The sequence below is a fragment of the Anas acuta genome, chromosome 2 (assembly GCF_963932015.1).
Source record: "Anas acuta chromosome 2, bAnaAcu1.1, whole genome shotgun sequence".
Lineage (NCBI taxonomy): Eukaryota > Metazoa > Chordata > Aves > Anseriformes > Anatidae > Anas > Anas acuta.
Window position 1 is genome coordinate 26640283 of NC_088980.1, and position 17352 is coordinate 26657634.

The 17352-nt window shown below is 59.6% G+C and overlaps 2 protein-coding genes across 3 annotated transcripts; one reads left to right on the forward strand and one right to left on the reverse strand.

Annotated features, from left to right (window-relative positions):
• Positions 1–342: 342 nt before the first annotated feature.
• Positions 343–5873, forward strand: DLX6 (distal-less homeobox 6). Its single transcript, XM_068674007.1, has 3 exons — positions 343–1220; positions 2047–2240; positions 4076–5873. Exons 1-3 carry the CDS (start codon positions 863–865, stop codon positions 4325–4327), a joined length of 804 nt encoding a protein of 267 aa, XP_068530108.1. The 5' UTR covers positions 343–862; the 3' UTR covers positions 4328–5873.
• A 6036-nt stretch (positions 5874–11909) lies between these two features.
• Positions 11910–15604, reverse strand: DLX5 (distal-less homeobox 5). Of its 2 annotated transcripts, XM_068674009.1 has the most exons (4): positions 15432–15604; positions 14271–14874; positions 12833–13017; positions 11910–12620 (listed from the first exon to the last, which is right to left on the reverse strand). In XM_068674009.1, the coding sequence occupies exons 2-4, from the start codon at positions 14623–14625 to the stop codon at positions 12288–12290; spliced, it is 873 nt and encodes a 290-aa protein (XP_068530110.1). In that variant the 5' UTR covers positions 14626–14874; positions 15432–15604; the 3' UTR covers positions 11910–12287. The 2 variants fall into 2 exon arrangements, with proteins under 2 accessions (XP_068530110.1, XP_068530109.1); XM_068674008.1 differs by lacking the exon at positions 15432–15604 and having other exon boundaries at positions 14271–15276.
• Between the last annotated feature and the right edge of the window lie 1748 nt (positions 15605–17352).

Genomic DNA, 17352 nt, shown 5'->3' on the forward strand with positions numbered 1-17352 from the left:
ATCAAGCTTTGCCAAAACCACTAACCGCACGTAGCCATTTGCATATATTTGAAAGCGATTACGGGAGCCGCTGCTTTCAGGCGGAAAAAATGCGCCGCTTCGCCGGAGCGGGCCCGGCCGCCGGCGGCGCGCAGCGCGAAAATACCGCGCAGGGGGGAGAAAAATGGAGCGGGGGGGGGGGGGCGCGGATTTAGGATGGAGGGCGAGGAGGAGGAGGGGGGCGAGCGGGGGCGCGCATCCCCTCGGCCCTCCCTCACCCGCTTTGCGCGCAGGAGCGCGGGGCGCGCAAAGAGCGCGCAAAAGGAGGGGTCGGGGGGGGGGGGGGAGGTTGTGGCGCGCCCGGGGAGGATGCGCGGCGCGCCCCCGCGCGCAGAGGCGCGCGCCGGCGCGCCGTGTCGGTGACGTCAGGGGGCCGAGTGACCAATGGGGAGGCGCTGCCCTCCGGAGCCGAACCATTCGACTTGTGGCGTCCCTGCCCTGCGCGCCCAGGCGCGCCGGAGCCCAACTTTGGCAGAAGCCACCTTAAAAACCTCCGCCCGGGACTCCGCCAGCCCCCAAAAACACCCGTCGGGGGGAATGAGGAGCGGGGAGGAAAGGCGCCGGGAGTAGCCCTCCCTCCCCCCCCCCCCTCCCCGCTCGGCACACACCGCCCTCCCTCCCCTCTCCTCTCTCTCCTCTCCTCTCTCTCCTCTCCTCCCCTCCCTCCCTCCCTCCCTCCCTCGGTTAACAAGGCCCCTCGCACCACGGCGCCTTAAAAAAATAAATCCCCGCCGCCTCCAGCCGTGCCGCGGTGGTGGCCGGGCAGGGCGGCCGCGGGCGGGGGGCGAGCCGGAGAGCGCCGCTCTCTGCCTCCCCGGCGTCGATGATGACCATGACCACGATGGCTGACGGGCTGGACGCGCAGGACTCCTCCAAGTCCGCCTTCATGGAGTTCGGGCAGCAGCAGCCTCCGCCGCAGCCGCCGCCGCCGCCCCACTCCCAGCAGAGCTCGCCGGCCATGGCCGGCGCCCACTACCCGCTGCACTGCCTGCACTCCGCCGCCGGCTCGCACCCGCACCACCAGCACCACCACCACAGCTCGCCCTACTCCGGCACCGCCGGCTCCTACAACCACCGCTCGCTGGCCGCCTACCCCTACGTGAGCCACTCGCAGCACAGCCCTTACCTCCAGTCCTACCACAACAGCAGCGCGGCCAGCCAGACGCGGGCGGACGATGCAGGTGAGCGGGGGGGGCCCGGCTCTCCCGGAGAATCCCCCCCCTGGCGGATCCCCTCCTAACCCCCCCGACCCCCGGGGCGCTCGCAGCAGGACGCGCGGAGCCCCCCGGGGCGTCCCCCTGCCCCCCGACGGCCGCGGTGCCCCCGGTGCGGGGCGGCGGAGCCCACCCGGTCCCCGTCGGGCTCCGGGCTCCGCTCGGCGAGGCTCGGCTGCGGCCGGCTGGAGGCAAAATTCCTGCTAACACCTGAGGAGTGAAAGTTTCCGGGCGAGTGGGTCGCATTCCGCTTTGCTTTGGGGCCGCCTGATTTATGGTGTTCTTTTTTTTTTTTTTTTTTTTTCCTTTAAAATAATCCGGGAGCCGATGGTTTGTATGTATTCACCCGAAGGGGCAAGGCAGGGGGGCAGGGGGGGGAAGCATTGTTGGCAGTCTCGGGCTGCTGCTTCCCCGACCACCAAACTGGCGACGCGAAGTCGATGAGCCGGGGGAAAACCTGGATGGCCGGGGAAGCAGCAATCCCCTCGCCAAGCCGGCGCGGCGCTCCGTTGCTTATTTTTTTTGCTTACTATTTTTTTTTTTCTGATTATTCCTCTTATTTTTTCCCCTGGGAAGGGCGGCGTGCCCACCCTGCAAGGGGACCCCCGCGAGGAGCCGTGCTGATCCCGCAGCGATGCTGCCGAAGCGGCTCCGAGGCAGGCTGCGGGGCTGCTAGGAGCCGTCCCGACCGAAAAAAAAATAAAAAAAAAAAGCAAAAACCACGATTTAATAGCTAAAGGAGGGTCGTGCGGCTTTCCCGGCCGAGATTTCAACTGCGCTGTTTTGCTTGCAGATCAGCAAAAAACAACGGTGATCGAAAACGGTGAAATCAGATTCAATGGCAAAGGGAAAAAGATTCGGAAGCCTCGAACCATTTACTCTAGTCTACAACTTCAGGCTTTAAATCATCGCTTTCAGCAGACTCAGTACCTGGCACTTCCAGAGCGAGCTGAACTGGCAGCTTCATTAGGACTTACCCAGACACAGGTAATTACTGGGAATCCCAAATCACTGAAATCCGGCTCGAGCAATAAAGGCCAAGCACGGTGCGCTGGTCCCTAGGCGTTTTGGCCTCTGTACAGGAACGGTAGCAAAGGTAACGCACACGGCCCCGTATCTATCGCGATAGGACTTATTTAATGCACGACAGAGAAAACGGTCTTCTGCTGAAGTAACTGAACGTGCCCTTCCTTCCCTCAGCCGCCTGCTGAGCAAACGCTCCCCTTTTGATGTCACAAATAAAATTCTTAAATTGCCTATATTTTTTTCGGATGAGACTAATTCCAGCACCGACGTGCAATTGCCCAGCTGTGGAAAGGAGAACAAAACAAAGGCGAGGAAGCCTTGGGCCTGATGTAGAGCTAAAAGCAAAGGAAAGCTGCATCGTAGCAACCTAGAGGTAGAGAGAAAGCAGGAACACGTTAGGAAATACCTGTAAAATCAATAGTTAATTCATCCTGGATGACTAACGCAAATGCAGTGGTTACCCTTGGGCAAAATGTACAGAAGGTGATAATAGATCTGAAGATCAAAGCAGCCATGTACGAAATTATAGCAGGTTAAGCCATAGTTAAGTGTGGTTGGAGTAGCTGTGCCATTCTGCTAATTTAAGCCTGAGAGACACATGAGGCATTACAGACTTCCCGAGCTGGGGTTTGCGGAGGAGCGCACGGATAGATGGGATCAATTCGGGCAAAATGTAATCATGTGAATTTATGAGCTTAACAAATAACTTGGCTGTTTTATCATTGTCAGTGATAACAGCCGCTTCCAGCCAGCGATTTTTAAATGCTCGGCAAACATTAATCACGGAAATAGACCTGATGCTCATACAAATGGGATTTTGGTGTATTTAGCAGGCACTCCTCTCCCTCTCTCTCCCTCTCCCTCTCATGTAGATTTACGGGCCCGATCCTGAATGTGCAGACAGGCAAGCACCCCTGCTTGTCCTACCATTACATCTGCAAAGTTTGCAAGGTCGAGAGACAACACATTCGGGAGTTGTCTTTGTTTGTTTGATTTTGGGACGTGTATTTAGATATCTATACGTATGGCTCACATCCATAGCATCCCTAGCGTAATAATCCTGACCTGCCACAGCGGGCCCGATCCTGGCACGCCTCTGTGGGGGCTGACTCCTTCCTCGGCGCTTTTGCTGGGGTAGGAGCAGGATGGGACCCAGAGCAACCCTGATAGCCGATGGCTCTCTGAGAAAAGAGCATTTTCATTCCCTTAAAACCGACTTTAAAAATAAAGCTGCAGTCCCGGCTCTGTTGTGCCTCCTCCCCTGTCACCTAAGCGAGGCCGGTTTGGCCGTGCATGCTTTGGGATGCGCGGTTTCCGCGTACAGATGCCCTTTGTCTCTTGGCTCCCCTCTCCTGGCACAAACCCGCACGAGTGCCTGTGGTTGACAACAGCGTGCCCAAACGAGCGAGTGACCCCCCCAAAAACCCTGACCGGGGCACCCACGGGAAGGCATTAACACACGCGGGCACATGTAAAGCAGGAGGGCTCAGAGCACGGCCCCTACTCCAGCCTGATCAATCTGGCCTGCCCAGGCAAAATCACGCTCCGGCTTAAAACCTGCGTCCACCTCGCTTTCCAGCTCCGCTCTTCCTCTGCTGTTCTCTCCGGTCACATCCAGAGCCCAAGAGCAGCAGTAGCTCACCCTCCTCTCCCACTGCCCACCCCCAGCCTGACACCCGGATGGCGTGGACTCTCCAGACCCTCTCTCTCGGAGCAAAAACCACAGCCCCCGGGATCTTCCCTGCCGGGCCCTGGGTGCTCACGGCAGCCTAATATTTGCTGCGTTTTGCTTACAGGTGAAGATCTGGTTTCAGAACAAACGCTCCAAATTTAAGAAGCTGCTGAAGCAGGGCAGCAACCCCCACGAGAGCGACCCTCTGCCCGGCTCCGCTGCCCTGTCCCCTCGCTCGCCAGCCCTGCCTCCAGTCTGGGACGTTTCAGCTTCTGCCAAGGGAGTCAATATGCCTCCCAACAGCTACATGCCTGGCTATTCTCACTGGTATTCTTCTCCACATCAAGACACAATGCAGAGACCACAAATGATGTGAATTGTCCAAGAGAAATAATCTCCCAAGAACGCCTCGTCTCGACATGGCAAAAAGTTCCCCTGCTTTGCCAAGCCGTGCCAGCTAGCAGGCTCTGTGTGAACTTGTAGATGCGGCAAAGAGACAGAGTGGCTTTATTTTCCTTTTTTTTTTTTTTTTCCTTTTTTTTTTTTTTTTTTTAAAGTAACCTCAGCGATTGATCTCGACCAGAAAGACACAATTTTCATCCTGGCGCACAGAAGACACTTCTCTTTAGGATATTTTCATTTGGACTCCAAGGCACCAGCCTCTTTCTCTGTGGAGTATACGTCAAAACAAACTTTTTACTGACTTTGCCCACAAGAAGAACCTGAATCTACAGCGGCAGCCGTTTTTACTTGTTTAATGAGCTAAAGACATTACACGATGAAAGAGAGACTAGTCAAAGCTCCTTCATTTTTATTCACCAAATGCGGACTGGGGAAAAAGATGAAAAGAGAGAAGAAGGGATAAAAAAAAAAAAAAAAAAAAAAAAAAAGCGAAGAGGGGAAAAAGAAGGAGAACTGCTTGACGATGAAAATAACGCTGCAAGCCCCGAACATTGCCACGCAGCGAAACCTGCATGCTTTCCCGCAGCGGAGCGGGCTGCGGCTTGGAGGCGAGCACCGGCTCCGCCGCCCACAGCCCCTCGCACACGCGTGGGGCCACGGGTGACACGGGCAGGGGGTGACACGGCCCCCCAGGTCCCCGGTCCCCAGCCCCGGGCAGCGGCAGGACAGACGGAGCCAGGGGCGGCTCAGCGCCGGCGTCCCTCCCCCGCTCGTGAAGCCAGAGGGACCTTTCTCCCGAGCAACCTTTTTCTGTATATATTGTTGAATTTTAGTTGTACATATACTTTGTATGGTTTTGTCTTCTTTCATATATAGAGAGTAAAAGCCACAAAACGCCCGCCCGCCTCGCGTGTCTCTGCCGCGGCCCCACGCTCCCCCCTGGCCCCGCGCAGCGCGGCAGCGCCCCGACCCCAATCCCAAACCAATCCTGACCCCAATCCCAATCCCGACCCCAAAGCCGGTCCCGGTGCAGGCAGGGACCAGCCCAGCCCTCAGAAACCCCCGGCCGGTGCTGCGATCGCGCCGCTCCCTCCCGCTGCGCTTCCCCCCCGAGGACAGCTTTGCCTCGGAAGGTCGGAGAAGCAAAATTATTAGGAAAGGAGGCGCCCTCCTTTGTGTTTTTTTTTTTTTTTTTCCTTTTCCTTTTTTTTTTTTTCTTTTCGACAGCAGACAATGAAAGCCGAGGAATGCTTTGCAAAGCCTCGAAAGGTGCCTAGGCACACGCCACGCTGGCCAGCCAGCTCCAGCCCTCCTGGCTGGTGGCAAGCACGGCGACCACCGCAAATGCAAAGCCCTTTCCTCATCCGAGCTGGGTGCCCCATACTGCGAGAATTAATGGCTAGAGACCTGGGCATCCTGCAAATTATGAACCTTGAAACCACTGAGCCATTTATCAGAAGTCAATAGAGATCCTCAGAGTGCTCCGTATAATGACAGCTACACACAGTCGTGCAAAAGGACAGTCACTATAATTAGACACAAAGCAAAGACTACTTACCAATATACCAGTTTTTTGGGGGGTGTTTTTTTGTTTTTTTTTGAGCAACTTCCACGCTCAGTCAGTCTTCAGAGTGGTTTAAAACCGATCAGTCTTGTCATTTTCTACCATTCGTATTGTTACATTAGGAAAAATGTTTTCTTTTCTTTTTTTCCCCTTCCCACTGTGAAACTTTGGGTTCAGAGCTCCCCAGGATCAATTCTGAACAAAGCCTCCAGCTGCAGTGCCATCCAATTTGAAGCAGACATTGGGGACAATTTAAGGTTTTTATCCACAAGAAGGTTTTTTTCCATTCTCTTAAATGCAGCCATAATTAGAGTAATTTTTCATGTAGCCCGCTGATTACAGCGTTTTTACCGTCAAAGATAATTACCTGTAATTTTCTTCCACTTTTAATACTAAAAAGCCATCTTTATTTAGATTCAGGAACAGGAAAGGCGAAACAAAAGAGGAAAATTATTCTGTTATTCATACACAAATTGCAGAGACGTAGGGCCTAAAATTGAAAATTAACCAAAATTATAATGCTGAAAAGAATGGAAGAGGCTTCAGAAGTACAGCTGCTAGTGGGGCTCACTGAATTATTCAAATGACACTGGAGAGAAAGCTACCATACATTTAAACCAACAGCATCCTGCGCGGGGATGTGCGGGCGTGTGCGAGCGCCCTGCTCGCTCCGCATCAGCCCCGTTTACACGCGCACGCGGGCGCTGCCTTCGCGCCGGTTCCCCGAGCTCCCGCAGAACGGGAATGAGGCTCGGGGGAGCCCCGGGGGCCGGTAACCGGGCCGAGCCGGGCCGAGCCGAGCCGAGCCGAGCCTGTTTGGCCCCCCCTCCACCCCCCCACCCGCTCCGCTTTAACCCTTTCGGCACCGAGCAGGGGCTGGGGGAGGCCGAGGAGGGGCTCGCTGCTCCCCGTGGGCTGCCGCGGGGCAGCCCCCGGGTGCGTGGCGCCCACCCCACGCGCGATTCGGAGGGCAGGCTCAGCCTCTGCCCCGACGGCGAGCGAGCGAGCGAGCGAGCAGCTAATAAAGCAGCCCAATTAGCGGAGCGCAGTGGGAGAAGGTGACACGGGCGCCGGCGGGATGGGGAGCGAATGACAGCGGAGGCAGAGCCATCTCCCCCCCTCGCCCAGGGAGACTCTCATGAAACAGCGGCATCTATGGATGGAGCGGCGGCAGCTCCCCGCGCCTGCCTGCCTGCCAGCCGTGCCGAGCCGTGCCGAGCCGTGCCGAGCCGTGCCGGGGGCGCGGAGCACCGCAGGGCTGGGCGAGGCCGCCTCCCTGCCGCCGCTGCCCCCGCGGCACGGCTCGGCACGGCTCGGCACGGCTCGGCACGGCACGGCTCGGCACGGCTCGGTGCGCTGTCTCCGCCCCGCTGCGGGGCCAGCGCGTTTTTTCCGCCGGGCGCGGAGCCCCCGCGCAGCCCCTGCGGGAGCCCGGCCCGGCCCGGGGCCGCCCCCGCCGCCCCCCCGAGCCCCCCGCCGCCGCCCGAGGGGAGCGGAGCCGCGGAGCCGCCCGGCCCCGGCGGGGGAAAGGAGCAGGGAGGCAGCGAGGAAAGAGAAAAAGCCGGAGCGCGCCTCGAAGGGAGGCGAGAAGCAGCCGCCAAGCAGCCCCAACCCGAGCCGAACCCCCAAACTTACCCCCTGCGCCAATCGGTTAGGCAAGGATCGGGGTCTAGGAACCTATACCGACCAGAAGCGGTGTAGGATATTTTTCTGAGTCTCAGGGCAGAAGCTCTTTCTCTATATTCTTGGTTGAGTGAGCACATCCAGGTGTGAAATTGTTTGCACACCCCAGCACCTCTTATATTGCCAGCAAAATTAGCTGTTATTACTGTCACTGTTTAGTGATGGTTAGCTTGATAAAAAAAAACTGCTGTAATCAAGACCTGGCGCATCTTTGCAAATTACAGATAATTGTAAACGTCCAGATTATGATAATAGCATCCTAATCCAGCCTGCAATATAATTATTACAGAGTGTTACATCTGAAACTGTCCAGTAGGGCTAATTCAGCCATTATTTAGACCCTATTTTTGCACTGCAAATGGGTTGCTGAGTTGAAAATGTACGATTGTAATTTCACGGGGCACTCAATGAGTAATGGTATAGGGAGAGAAAAATACAAAAGTGAAATGCGAACAGTAGCGATCAAATCAAACTCCGAAGGACAAAAGGCTGTTTGATTCATAGGGAACGAGAAGAGCGGGAATTAAGAAAAGAGCAAATCAGTGGTCTGCGGCGTTACGTGCCCAAACCTCGAGGAGTGCGAGGCTGCTGGCAGCCGGGGGCTGATGCTCCGGGCTCCTGCCGGGACCATCCCGCCTGGCAGCGCGGATCTTCCCGGCCCAAGGCTCCCCGAAGGCTCCCCCAGCCCCAAACGCGGCCTCGCTCCTGCCCTGGGCCCCCTCCCAGGTGCCCCAAGGCTCGGAACGGGCCCCGGGGGGAGCCCCAGGGCTGCTGCCGGGCGCGGGGGGCCGGTGCCGGGCACCCTCCGCGGAGAGGCGCGGAGCCTCTGCGCGCCCGCTGGCCCGGTCGTCAGGGGTCCTTAAGGAAATTAGCGCAGCCCCGGCTTAATTGGAATTAATTAGCCAAAAGAGCCTGGCTAACAGAACTACCTGCGGCTAGCGAGGTTAACTCCTTGGGCTGGTTCCCCTCCTGATTAGCTTCCCTTAACCCCGGGCGCGGAGCGCGCAGACCCGCTCGGCGGGTGCATGCGAGGGGCTGCGCGCTGCTGCCCGAGGAGGGGGCGCAAGGGGGGACAGACCCCGGCCCCCTCTCCTCTCTCCGGGCAGCAGCAGCCCCTGGCAATCGATAAAAACGGTGCCGAGAAAGGGAAAGGGAAGCTCGGTGGGGAGAGCGAGGAGGAAGCCCCATGAAGGCGCGGCACGGTGCGCACGGAGGGGCTCCTGCAAAAGGCTCCCGGGGCGCAGGGAGGGCAGGGCACGGAGTCAGGGCAGGATCCGGCCCGGCGAGGCTCGCTGCTGCTGCTGCAGAGCCCGGGCTGAGGTTTAGGCAACCTCTCCGGGACTGCCGGCGGGAGGAGAGCGAGGAGCCACCGCCAGGCTCCTCCTTGCCAAGTGCTGAATCAGGCGCAGCTACTGGCCGGGACCGGCTCCCCGGGCCCTCACCTGGAGGGGAATAGGGAGGCCGAGGGGGCTCGGGAGTTTTTCCTGCGGCCTTAAAGGTCGAGTGCGTGGGGGATGTACGCGCAGCCACCCGTGGCGTGGGCGTCGGGGTTTATCGGGTCGGTGTTTCTGGCAGATAAACCATCGCTCAGCCTCCTAACTCGCGTGTAAATAGACGCACCGCAGAACAAAGAGCAGAAACATTTAATTGATGGAAGACAGATTCTCCCTAAAAAAAAAAAAAAAAAGGAGAGAGAGACAGAAAGGGAGGCTTAATGTAAACTCCTCAGTTCCTATTTTCACGGCTCTTGTCTGACCTATAAAACAGGTTATTATATTACTGCAGGCGACCGCTGAAACGCCCGAAAGCAAGAAGAGGGGTTTCTCCCCCCCCCCCAGCCCGACTTTCCCCCAGCAATAGATCCCCTTTCCGTAATCCACAGCCGAACCACCTAAAAGTCTGTCAGTCGCAAAATTGCGTGGCAGAAAATCCCTAATGGATGCCACATGGGCGATGCTGCGATGCTCCCGCCGGCCGCGCCGTGGAGCGCCCGGAGCCCCGCGCAGGCACCGCGCACCGCGGGGGGAGCCGGAGGGGAGGGAGAGGGCGAAAGAAAAGCCCTAAAAAAAAGCGAGGAGGGCTGCTCGACGCCGTGACAGGTTGGAGGGGGTGGGTTTTTATCCCCGGGGATGGAAGGGGAGGGAAAGGGAACGGCTTCCCGAGGAGGCAGCACTCCCCCGGGTGGAGGCTCCTCCGTGCCGGGGGATGCGGAGATGCCCGGGCAGGGTACGGCGGGGCTCCCCTGGGGTTTATTCCCCTCTGTCCTCGGCTGGGTCAGCGCTGGGTGCGTGTGTTGGGGGGTCTGCCGAGGGTGGGAGAGCTCCAGGGGTGCGGGCAGTGTCAGGAGGCCTCGGGCCGGGGCAGCCGGGGCTGCAGTGTGTGTGTGTGCGTGTGTCAGGCCCTGCGGCTCAGCCCTGGAGCCGCTCGGCACCCACAGGAATGTGGCTCCTCTCGGCTCCCCGAGCTGCCCCGGCTCCACATGGAAGTAGCCGCCAGGAAAAGAGAAGGGAGGGGAAGAGAGAGAGGGGAAAGAAAAAAAAAAAGAAAAGAAAGGAAAAAAAAAAAAAAAAGAGAAAAAAAAGAAAAAAAAGCCCCGAGCCAGCAATCCGCCGAGCCCAAACCCAGCGTCAGACAAAGGACAGTTCATCCCATCCCCTTCCCGGGGAGGCCCGGACAAGCCAGGCTCCCTCCGGCCGCCGCCGGAGCCCCGGGGTGCGCCCGGCCGGGGGCAGGCGCCGGGGGGAGCGGGGCTGGGGGGGCCCGGAGCATCCCCGGGGGCTGGCGGGCGGACACCTCGCGTGTGCTCACCGGGTCTGGCTGCCCTCCCCCGGGACGCCGTGCCAGGCTCCTGCCCCTCTATATGGGAAAAAATATGAGGTGGAGAGGGGGCCACGGGGAAACCGAGCCGAGGCTGGAGGGGGGCGAGGGGAGCGGTGCCGGAGCCGGGGCTCCCCGGAGGGGCAAATCCCCAGCTCTGGCCGCAGCCCGCTGCCCCGCAGCCCTTCCTGAGCTCCCTGCCCCTGCAGGTTACAAGAGCCCGGCAGCTCTTCAAAGGAAAGGGGGGGGTAGGGGGGGTGGACCGACCTGGGGAAGAGACTTCCACCTCCTGTGTCCGAGCCTTTCCGCGAAGGGAAGGAATCGCAGGGAGGGGGGGGAAGCTCTTACTGCAGGTTAAAAAAAAAAATAATAATAATAAATAAATCAATGCTTGGCTAGAGCGAAATGAAGAGAAGAACGGGAGAAAATGAAAAGGTCGAGCATTATTTTTTTTTTTTTTCTTCTTCTTTTCAGGAGGTGGAAATTATAGCAGCAGAGACAAAGCCGAGCGTTTCGGCAGCTCCACGGCCGCGGAAACTCCCCGCAACCCGGCGAGGGAAACGAGCAGGAGCCGCTGCCCGGAGCCGCCGTGGGGCTGCGGGAGAGGCCCCGGCTCCCCCCGGCTCCCCCCGGCTCCCCCCGGCTCCCCCCGGCTCCCCCCGGCAGGGCTGCCCGCTGCCCGGCACCGTGCCCGGCGGCACCCCCGCACCCTCCCCGGCTTTCAGGGCGAAGCTTTTAGCGAGCAGCCCGGGCTATTGTATTGCAAAGCGTTTAGCAACCCCCAGACCTGTTACAAAACAGCCCCCCCGGGCTGCTTTCCTTGGGGGGGGAGCGCACCGCACGCAGCACGGCGGCGGGAGCAAGCCCCCCGCAGGTAAGCGCACCGGGATTTGGGACACACACACATTTTCGGGTCCCCTCCAAGCCCTGAGGGCTCTGTCCCCGCCGAGCCCCGGTGGCCGGGGGCAGCTCGGAGCCCGGGCATCCTTCTCCGGGTGTTGGTGCGTGCGGAGCCGGCCAAGTCCCTCCGCCAAGTCCCTCCTTCAGACGGACCCGCTGCGAGCGCCCCAGCCCGGCTTTTAATGGGAACGGGGGGAGCGGAGCCCTCGGTTTTCTCCTTTTCTCGTATTCAGCGGCTCCCTCGGACGGAGAGGCAATTTGTGTAATTAGCCGGGCTGTGGAGTGCGCGGCTCTCGACGCTAATTGCTCTCGGGGCGGCTGGAGGAGAGAGCCCCGCTTCCAGCTTCGCTTCGGCAGCACCCGCGACCCCATAAAAAACCCCACGGGCTGCGGGGAGCCGCGCCGCAACCCCTCGGTGGCAGGGGCCGCATCCTGCCCAGCCCCCGCGCCCTGCTCAGCACCCTCCGGCCTCATCCCTCTCCGCAAAAACCCGGCCTTCTTTTTTCCTTTTTCCTCCTTTTTTTTTTTTTTTTTTTTTTTTTTTTTGTCTTTTCTCACCGGCAGAAGAAGAGGGGGAATTTGGAAACGCTCCTCGTGGTCGAAATAATTTTATTTTATTCAGAATATACAGTTTAATTCCTCTATCTACAATTATTTACAGGGTTAAAATAACATTGAAAAAAAGTCTCTGGAAAAGTTGAGGTCATAGATTTCAAGGCACCATTGATAGTGTCCACAGCTGAGCCAAAAAATGTCCGTATCGTATAAAAAAGGGTTTCCTTTGAAATGCAATAAGTTACATGCACAAGCTTTACACATTTTAATCTTTTGTTTGTTTGTTTGTTTGTTTCGTTTCCCTTTAAAAATTCCCCATATGCATTCCTTTCGTTATTATTCCTTAACAGTAAAACACAGGAGTCCAAGGAACAAATAATAATAATAATAATTAATAATAATAAAGGGTCAGGCTCTAATAAATTGTCCCAGAGGCCAGCGCTAACGGGTGCTGTAGGGAGCCGTGGGGTTGGAGGTGGGAGTTGATGGCGTTGGCACCGGGGTACCAGGAAGAGGAGCTCTCCAGGTAGCTGGATGCGGGGGACGGGTTGGAGTTTGGAGGGTGAGCGTGTGCGTGGGCATGGTGGCTGAGGGAGCGGGACGAGCCCTGAGGTTCCCAAACCGCAGGCGACTGGGGCGAGTTGCAGGCCATGGGGTCGCTGGAGCTGGGGCTGTGCTCCGGAGGCATCTCCCCGTTCTTCATGATCTTCTTGATCTTGGACCGCTTGTTCTGGAACCAGATTTTCACCTGGGAACGGGGGGGACGGGAGGAGAGGGAGGAAAGCGACACCGTTACTGCCAGCCCGAGGATGGGAGCGCCGGGGGAGACCCCGCAGCCCCTTGGCCCCTCGACCCTCTTCTTCCCAGCTCCCCATCCCACCGTGCCAAGCCGTGTCAGACCGTGCCAAGCCGTGCCGAGCCGTGCCAAGCCGTGCCAAGCCGTGCCGAGCCGTGCCGTACCTGTGTCTGTGTGAGTCCCAGCGAGGCGGCCAGCTCGGCCCGCTCGGGCAGGGCGAGGTACTGAGTCTTCTGGAACCTCCTCTGCAACGCCGCCAGCTGAAAGCTGGAATAAATAGTCCGGGGTTTGCGCACTTTCTTTGGTTTGCCGTTCACCATCCTCACCTCGGGCTCCGCCACCTCCTTCTCTGCACGGGCGCAAGGGCGGGAGGGAGACAGACAGACAGACACACAGACAGACAAGACAGACACGCAGACGTTAAGGCGCGGGGCCCGGACACGACGGCGGCGGTGTCCCGCCCGCGGGCCGAGCCGAGCCGGGCCGGGCCGGGCCGGGCAGCGGCGCCGGCCCGACGGGGCCCCCGCGGCTCCCCCCGGGCTCCTCCCGCCGGGGCTCCGCCGGGGGGGGGCCGCTCCCTGCCCTCCGGGACCGACCCCCCCGGGGCTCCTCCGCCTCCTGCGGCCGCGCCGGGCGCCGGGGCTCCTCCGGGCCGGGCAGCCCCGGGCGGCGGCGGCGCCGAGCGGCCGGGAGCGCGGGGCCTCGCCCCCCACGCGTGGGGTTTGCGCGGATCCGGCCCCCGCAGCCCGGCCCCCGGCGGCGATCGCTTCCCCCGCACCTCCCCAAAGCCGCTCTGGTCCCCAGCCGAGCCCCCCCCCCTACACCTCCATGCGCTCGGCTGGGGGCTCGCCGGTTTTATTAATTCCTCCCCCCTCCTTTATCTATTCCCCCCCATCTCACAAAGCAGCAAAGCGCTAAAAAGGCGGTAAAAAAAACTAAAAAAATTAAAAAAATCCTCCGGCTCTGCAGCACTGCCGCCGCGGGGCTCCCCCCTCCCACTCTCCTCCCCCGCCCCTCCGAGCGCAGGGGGAAGGAAAAACTTTCTTTGCCACCGCGAAGCCGAGGCGGAGGCGCACAACAAGGCTCGGCTCTTTTCCCCCTCTTCCTGCGGGGGGAAGGAGGAGGGAGGCAGCCGGGTTGGGGGGGGGGGGGGGGTCGGGGCCGCTGCCCGACGGCTGCTTTCCCGGAGCACCACCAGCAGCAGCCCTTCCCGACGGGCTTCGTGCGCTTCGCATCGCGCGGGGTGGGCAGGAAAACTACACCCAGCCTTCCCCCTTTTAAAAAAATAGCATTTATTTTCTTTCTTTCTTTCTTTTTTTTCTTTCTTTCTTTTTATTTATTTCTTTTTTTTTTCTTTATTTTTTTTTATTTCCTTTTTTTTTTCTTTCTATTTTACTTTTTTCTTTTTCTTTTTTTTTAAATTTTCCTTTCTTTTTTTCCTTTTCCTTTCTTTTCCTTTTTATTTTTCCCTTTTCTTTCTTTTTATTTTTTTTCCCCTTCCCTCTCCTTGCAGCTGCATCCCCGCCGTCCCTAGAGCAAGGACGGGACGCTCTCCCCCCCGGTGCTCCCCTCCGGCCGCCCCCCCCGGAGCCCAGCTCTCACCTGGCTGGCTGCCGGAGCCCTGGACGCGGTTGTAAGCCCCGCTGTACTGGTGGTAGGGGCTGGCGTAGCTGTAGTCTGCATAGGCTTTGGCAGGATAGTTCCCGGCGGATCCGTTCATGCCGTGGTACTGGTACTGGTAGGGGTTGAGCGCTTTGCCGTAGGAAGCCGAGGTAGGCGAGCAGTAGCCGTGCGGGGCTCCCCCCGTCGGGCTGTAGTAGTCGGAATCCGTCGCCGAGGACTCGGGCAAAGTGGGAGACTCCTGGGACGGGTGGTGCATGGCTGCGGCGCTCTGGAAAGGAGCCTGGAAGTCTCCGGACCTGACGGTGGGGACCCTTCTGTCAAATACTCCTGTCATAGCTCGGAGCCGGCTGCGGGCTGGGGCTGCTGCTGGGGCTGCTCGGGGCTAAGCAGCCATGGCTGGGGGAGGAGGCTGCGGCGCTGTGTCTGTCTCCGGCAGACTGCTGGCTGGGGCGCAGCATAGGCTTGGTTAAATCCTTAATTGCGCTCTTACGCACAGCAGGGTGGATCGGGTTCCATTGGCCAGAGCAATCGGGAGCAGCGACACCCTAACTCGTCCAACTAGTTTAGCACAACAAAGCTTCGGCTTAAAAAAAAAAAAAAAAAAGAAAAAAAAAAAAAAAAAGAAAAAAAAAAGTCCCATTCAAGCTCTTTTAAAGTGAATACCAACAGCAACATCCGAGGCAGAGCGGTGGGGAGGTTTCCGTCCCGTTCCCCCCCCCCTCTCCCAGCACCGTGCAGCCTCCGAGGGGGCTCGGCCGGCCCCCGGCGCCCCCAGCCCTCAGCACCGGAGGGGGGGGACAGTGGAGAAGCCCCCCCGGGCTGTGCTGCCTCGCTCCTCCCGGCCTCGCCGGTGGCTCGGGAGCAACCCGCCGGTCCCCGCCGCGATTTCGGCTCCGGTGGCGGTAATGGTTAGCGTCTAGCCTCAGCCGGCTTGCTCTTCCCCTCCTGGGGGACGTGGTCCGGAGTGTGTGCGTTAAGCGAAATAAACCCTCTAATAAACCCTCTTACCCCCCCCCCCCTAAAAAAAAAAATCAAAAAAAAAAATCTCGGATTTTGGTTGCATCATTTCCTGCATCCCCACCGCCCCGGGCCGCCTGCAGGCAGGTCCGGCTCCGGTGGAGCCCAAATCCCCCATCGCACCTCCGCCACCGCCGTCGCAAGAGCCCGTTTGGGGGGTGGCAGCCCCCCAGAGAGGGGGGTGAGGGGGTCGCCCCCCTTTCCCTCGCCCCCCAAGCACCCCAAAACCCGTCCCGAGCAGCCGCAGCCGCCTCCTCCGAGCCCCGGCACCGGGGAGCGGCCGGGACGGGGCGAGCCGCGCTCCGGCTGTGCCCGGCCGCGGTGATTTCTATGGCGAAAAAAAAATGGTTCGGATTTTACAAGACACTAAGGAAAACAAATAAAAGGCTGTTTTCAGTGACCTGGAGTTGTAGATTTTTTTTTTTTTTTTTTTTTTCTGAAGCTGTTTACCCTCCAGATTTAGCCTGTTTGCTCACCGAAGATCTCGTAGCCAGCTGGGTAACACTTGTAACACAACCGTGCATGTTGTACTTGAACTCATTGTTTGCTTTGGAAATGTCCACAGCTCATATAAAATCACATTAAACAAATCCCCGAGCATTTCATTATATGATTCACTTAGGTCTATGGAAATACCCCCCCCCCCTTTTCTTTTTTTTTTTTTTTTCTCTAAAGAGAGGCACCGGAGCGGGACACGTTTACGACTGGGGAAGGGGGGAAGCGGGTTTATTAAAGCTCCCGATTTGCATCCAGTCGGAGAGATTTTGAGCAGATGAAGAGGGGGAGAGCGGGGGGAAGCCCATCGGTGCCATAAATTCCAGGGCACTGCTCTCCAACACGCCCGGGCAGGAAGGTGCCGCCTGAGCGCCGGGGAGAGGAGCGGGGCCGGCGGCAGCCTCTGCACCCAGCCCCGGGAAATGGGGGAATAATGAGGAATAAGGGGGAATGAGGGGGAATAATGGGGAATAATGGGGGATAATGGGGAATAATGGGGAATAAGGGGGAACGAGGGGAGAAGGGGTGCCCGCCGCGGCAGCTGGTGCTCTGCCTTTATTCAGAAGCAAAGGGAAAAAAAGTTTGGATGTTAAAAAGCAAGCGTGAGAGGGGGGAATCCGCCAGGTATACCCACAGCAGCCCCACGCGGATTTATTTTTTCGGGAGGCAGCCGCAGCCGCTGCCGTCCCCGCTCCCGCAACCCCTCCCGCCTTGCGGGACTCCTGCCCCCCGCCTCCAGCGCCCCGCACCCGATTTTCTGGACTTTCCGCCTGCTCTGTTTTTTGCTGTTTTTCAGCTTTTTTTTCCCCCAGCGGTTTTTATTTAACACATCCGGTGGGGCGAGCGCCTTCGCGGGGCAGGAGCCGGCGCCTGCCTTCCACCCCACAATACGCCCATTGTTTACCCGCACATGCTCCCCGCGCCGCCCCGGGCCCCCCCTTCCCCGTTCCGGGCCGAACCCCGGGGCCGAAACGGGCGGAGAAGGAGGGGGACACGGCGTGGGGGGGGGGGGACCTCGGAGCCTCCCCGTGGCCGTGCCAAGAGCGCCACGCCGCGGTCACGCGTGGGAGCGGCTCGGCGGCGCTACCTGCGGTGTGTGTCCCCCCCCCTTCCACCCCTCCGCCACCTCCCCAAAGCTCCGCCGCCGCCGCCGCCCCCTCGGGGCCCAGACTGAGCGGCGGCGGCGGGCGCGGAGCCGGGCGGCCCCGCCAGCGCCGGCCCCGGCGGGCACGGGCACCGGGGAGCGGGCCGGGGCGGCGGACAAGGCGGCGATTGTTCCCGGGGAGCCGAGCGGGGGCGGCCCCGGGAGGGGGGCGCCGAGCTGCCGCCGCCGGGAGGAGCGGGAGCACCCAGCCGGGCCGGCCCCGCGGGTTTTGGGGGGGGTTTAAAAGGGGTTTGGGGGGTTGGCTGCAAAGGAACGGGGCACCCCCGACGCCAGCCCTGCGTGGGGTGCCGGGGGACACCCAGCTCGGGAGCCCCGAGGGTTCGCGGTGGGTTTTGGGGAGGGTTTTAGGGGGTGGGTTCCGTCCCCTCTCGCCCCTCGGAGCTT

What these genes read in the sequence shown, in the direction of transcription:
- DLX5 (XM_068674009.1), bottom strand. Translation starts at nt 14,625, where the DNA reads ATGACAGGAGTATTTGACAGAAGGGTCCCCACCGTCAGGTCCGGAGAC. An exon ending in GGGCTCCGGCAGCCAGCCAG is followed by an intron (nt 13,018 to 14,270) that starts GTGAGAGCTGGG and finishes GCGCCCGTGCAG; the next exon opens with AGAAGGAGGTGGCGGAGCCC. An exon ending in TGGGACTCACACAGACACAG is followed by an intron (nt 12,621 to 12,832) that starts GTACGGCACGGC and finishes CCCCGTTCCCAG; the next exon opens with GTGAAAATCTGGTTCCAGAA.
- DLX6 (XM_068674007.1), top strand. Translation starts at nt 863, where the DNA reads ATGATGACCATGACCACGATGGCTGACGGGCTGGACGCGCAGGACTCC. An exon ending in GACGCGGGCGGACGATGCAG is followed by an intron (nt 1,221 to 2,046) that starts GTGAGCGGGGGG and finishes TTTTGCTTGCAG; the next exon opens with ATCAGCAAAAAACAACGGTG. An exon ending in TAGGACTTACCCAGACACAG is followed by an intron (nt 2,241 to 4,075) that starts GTAATTACTGGG and finishes TTTTGCTTACAG; the next exon opens with GTGAAGATCTGGTTTCAGAA.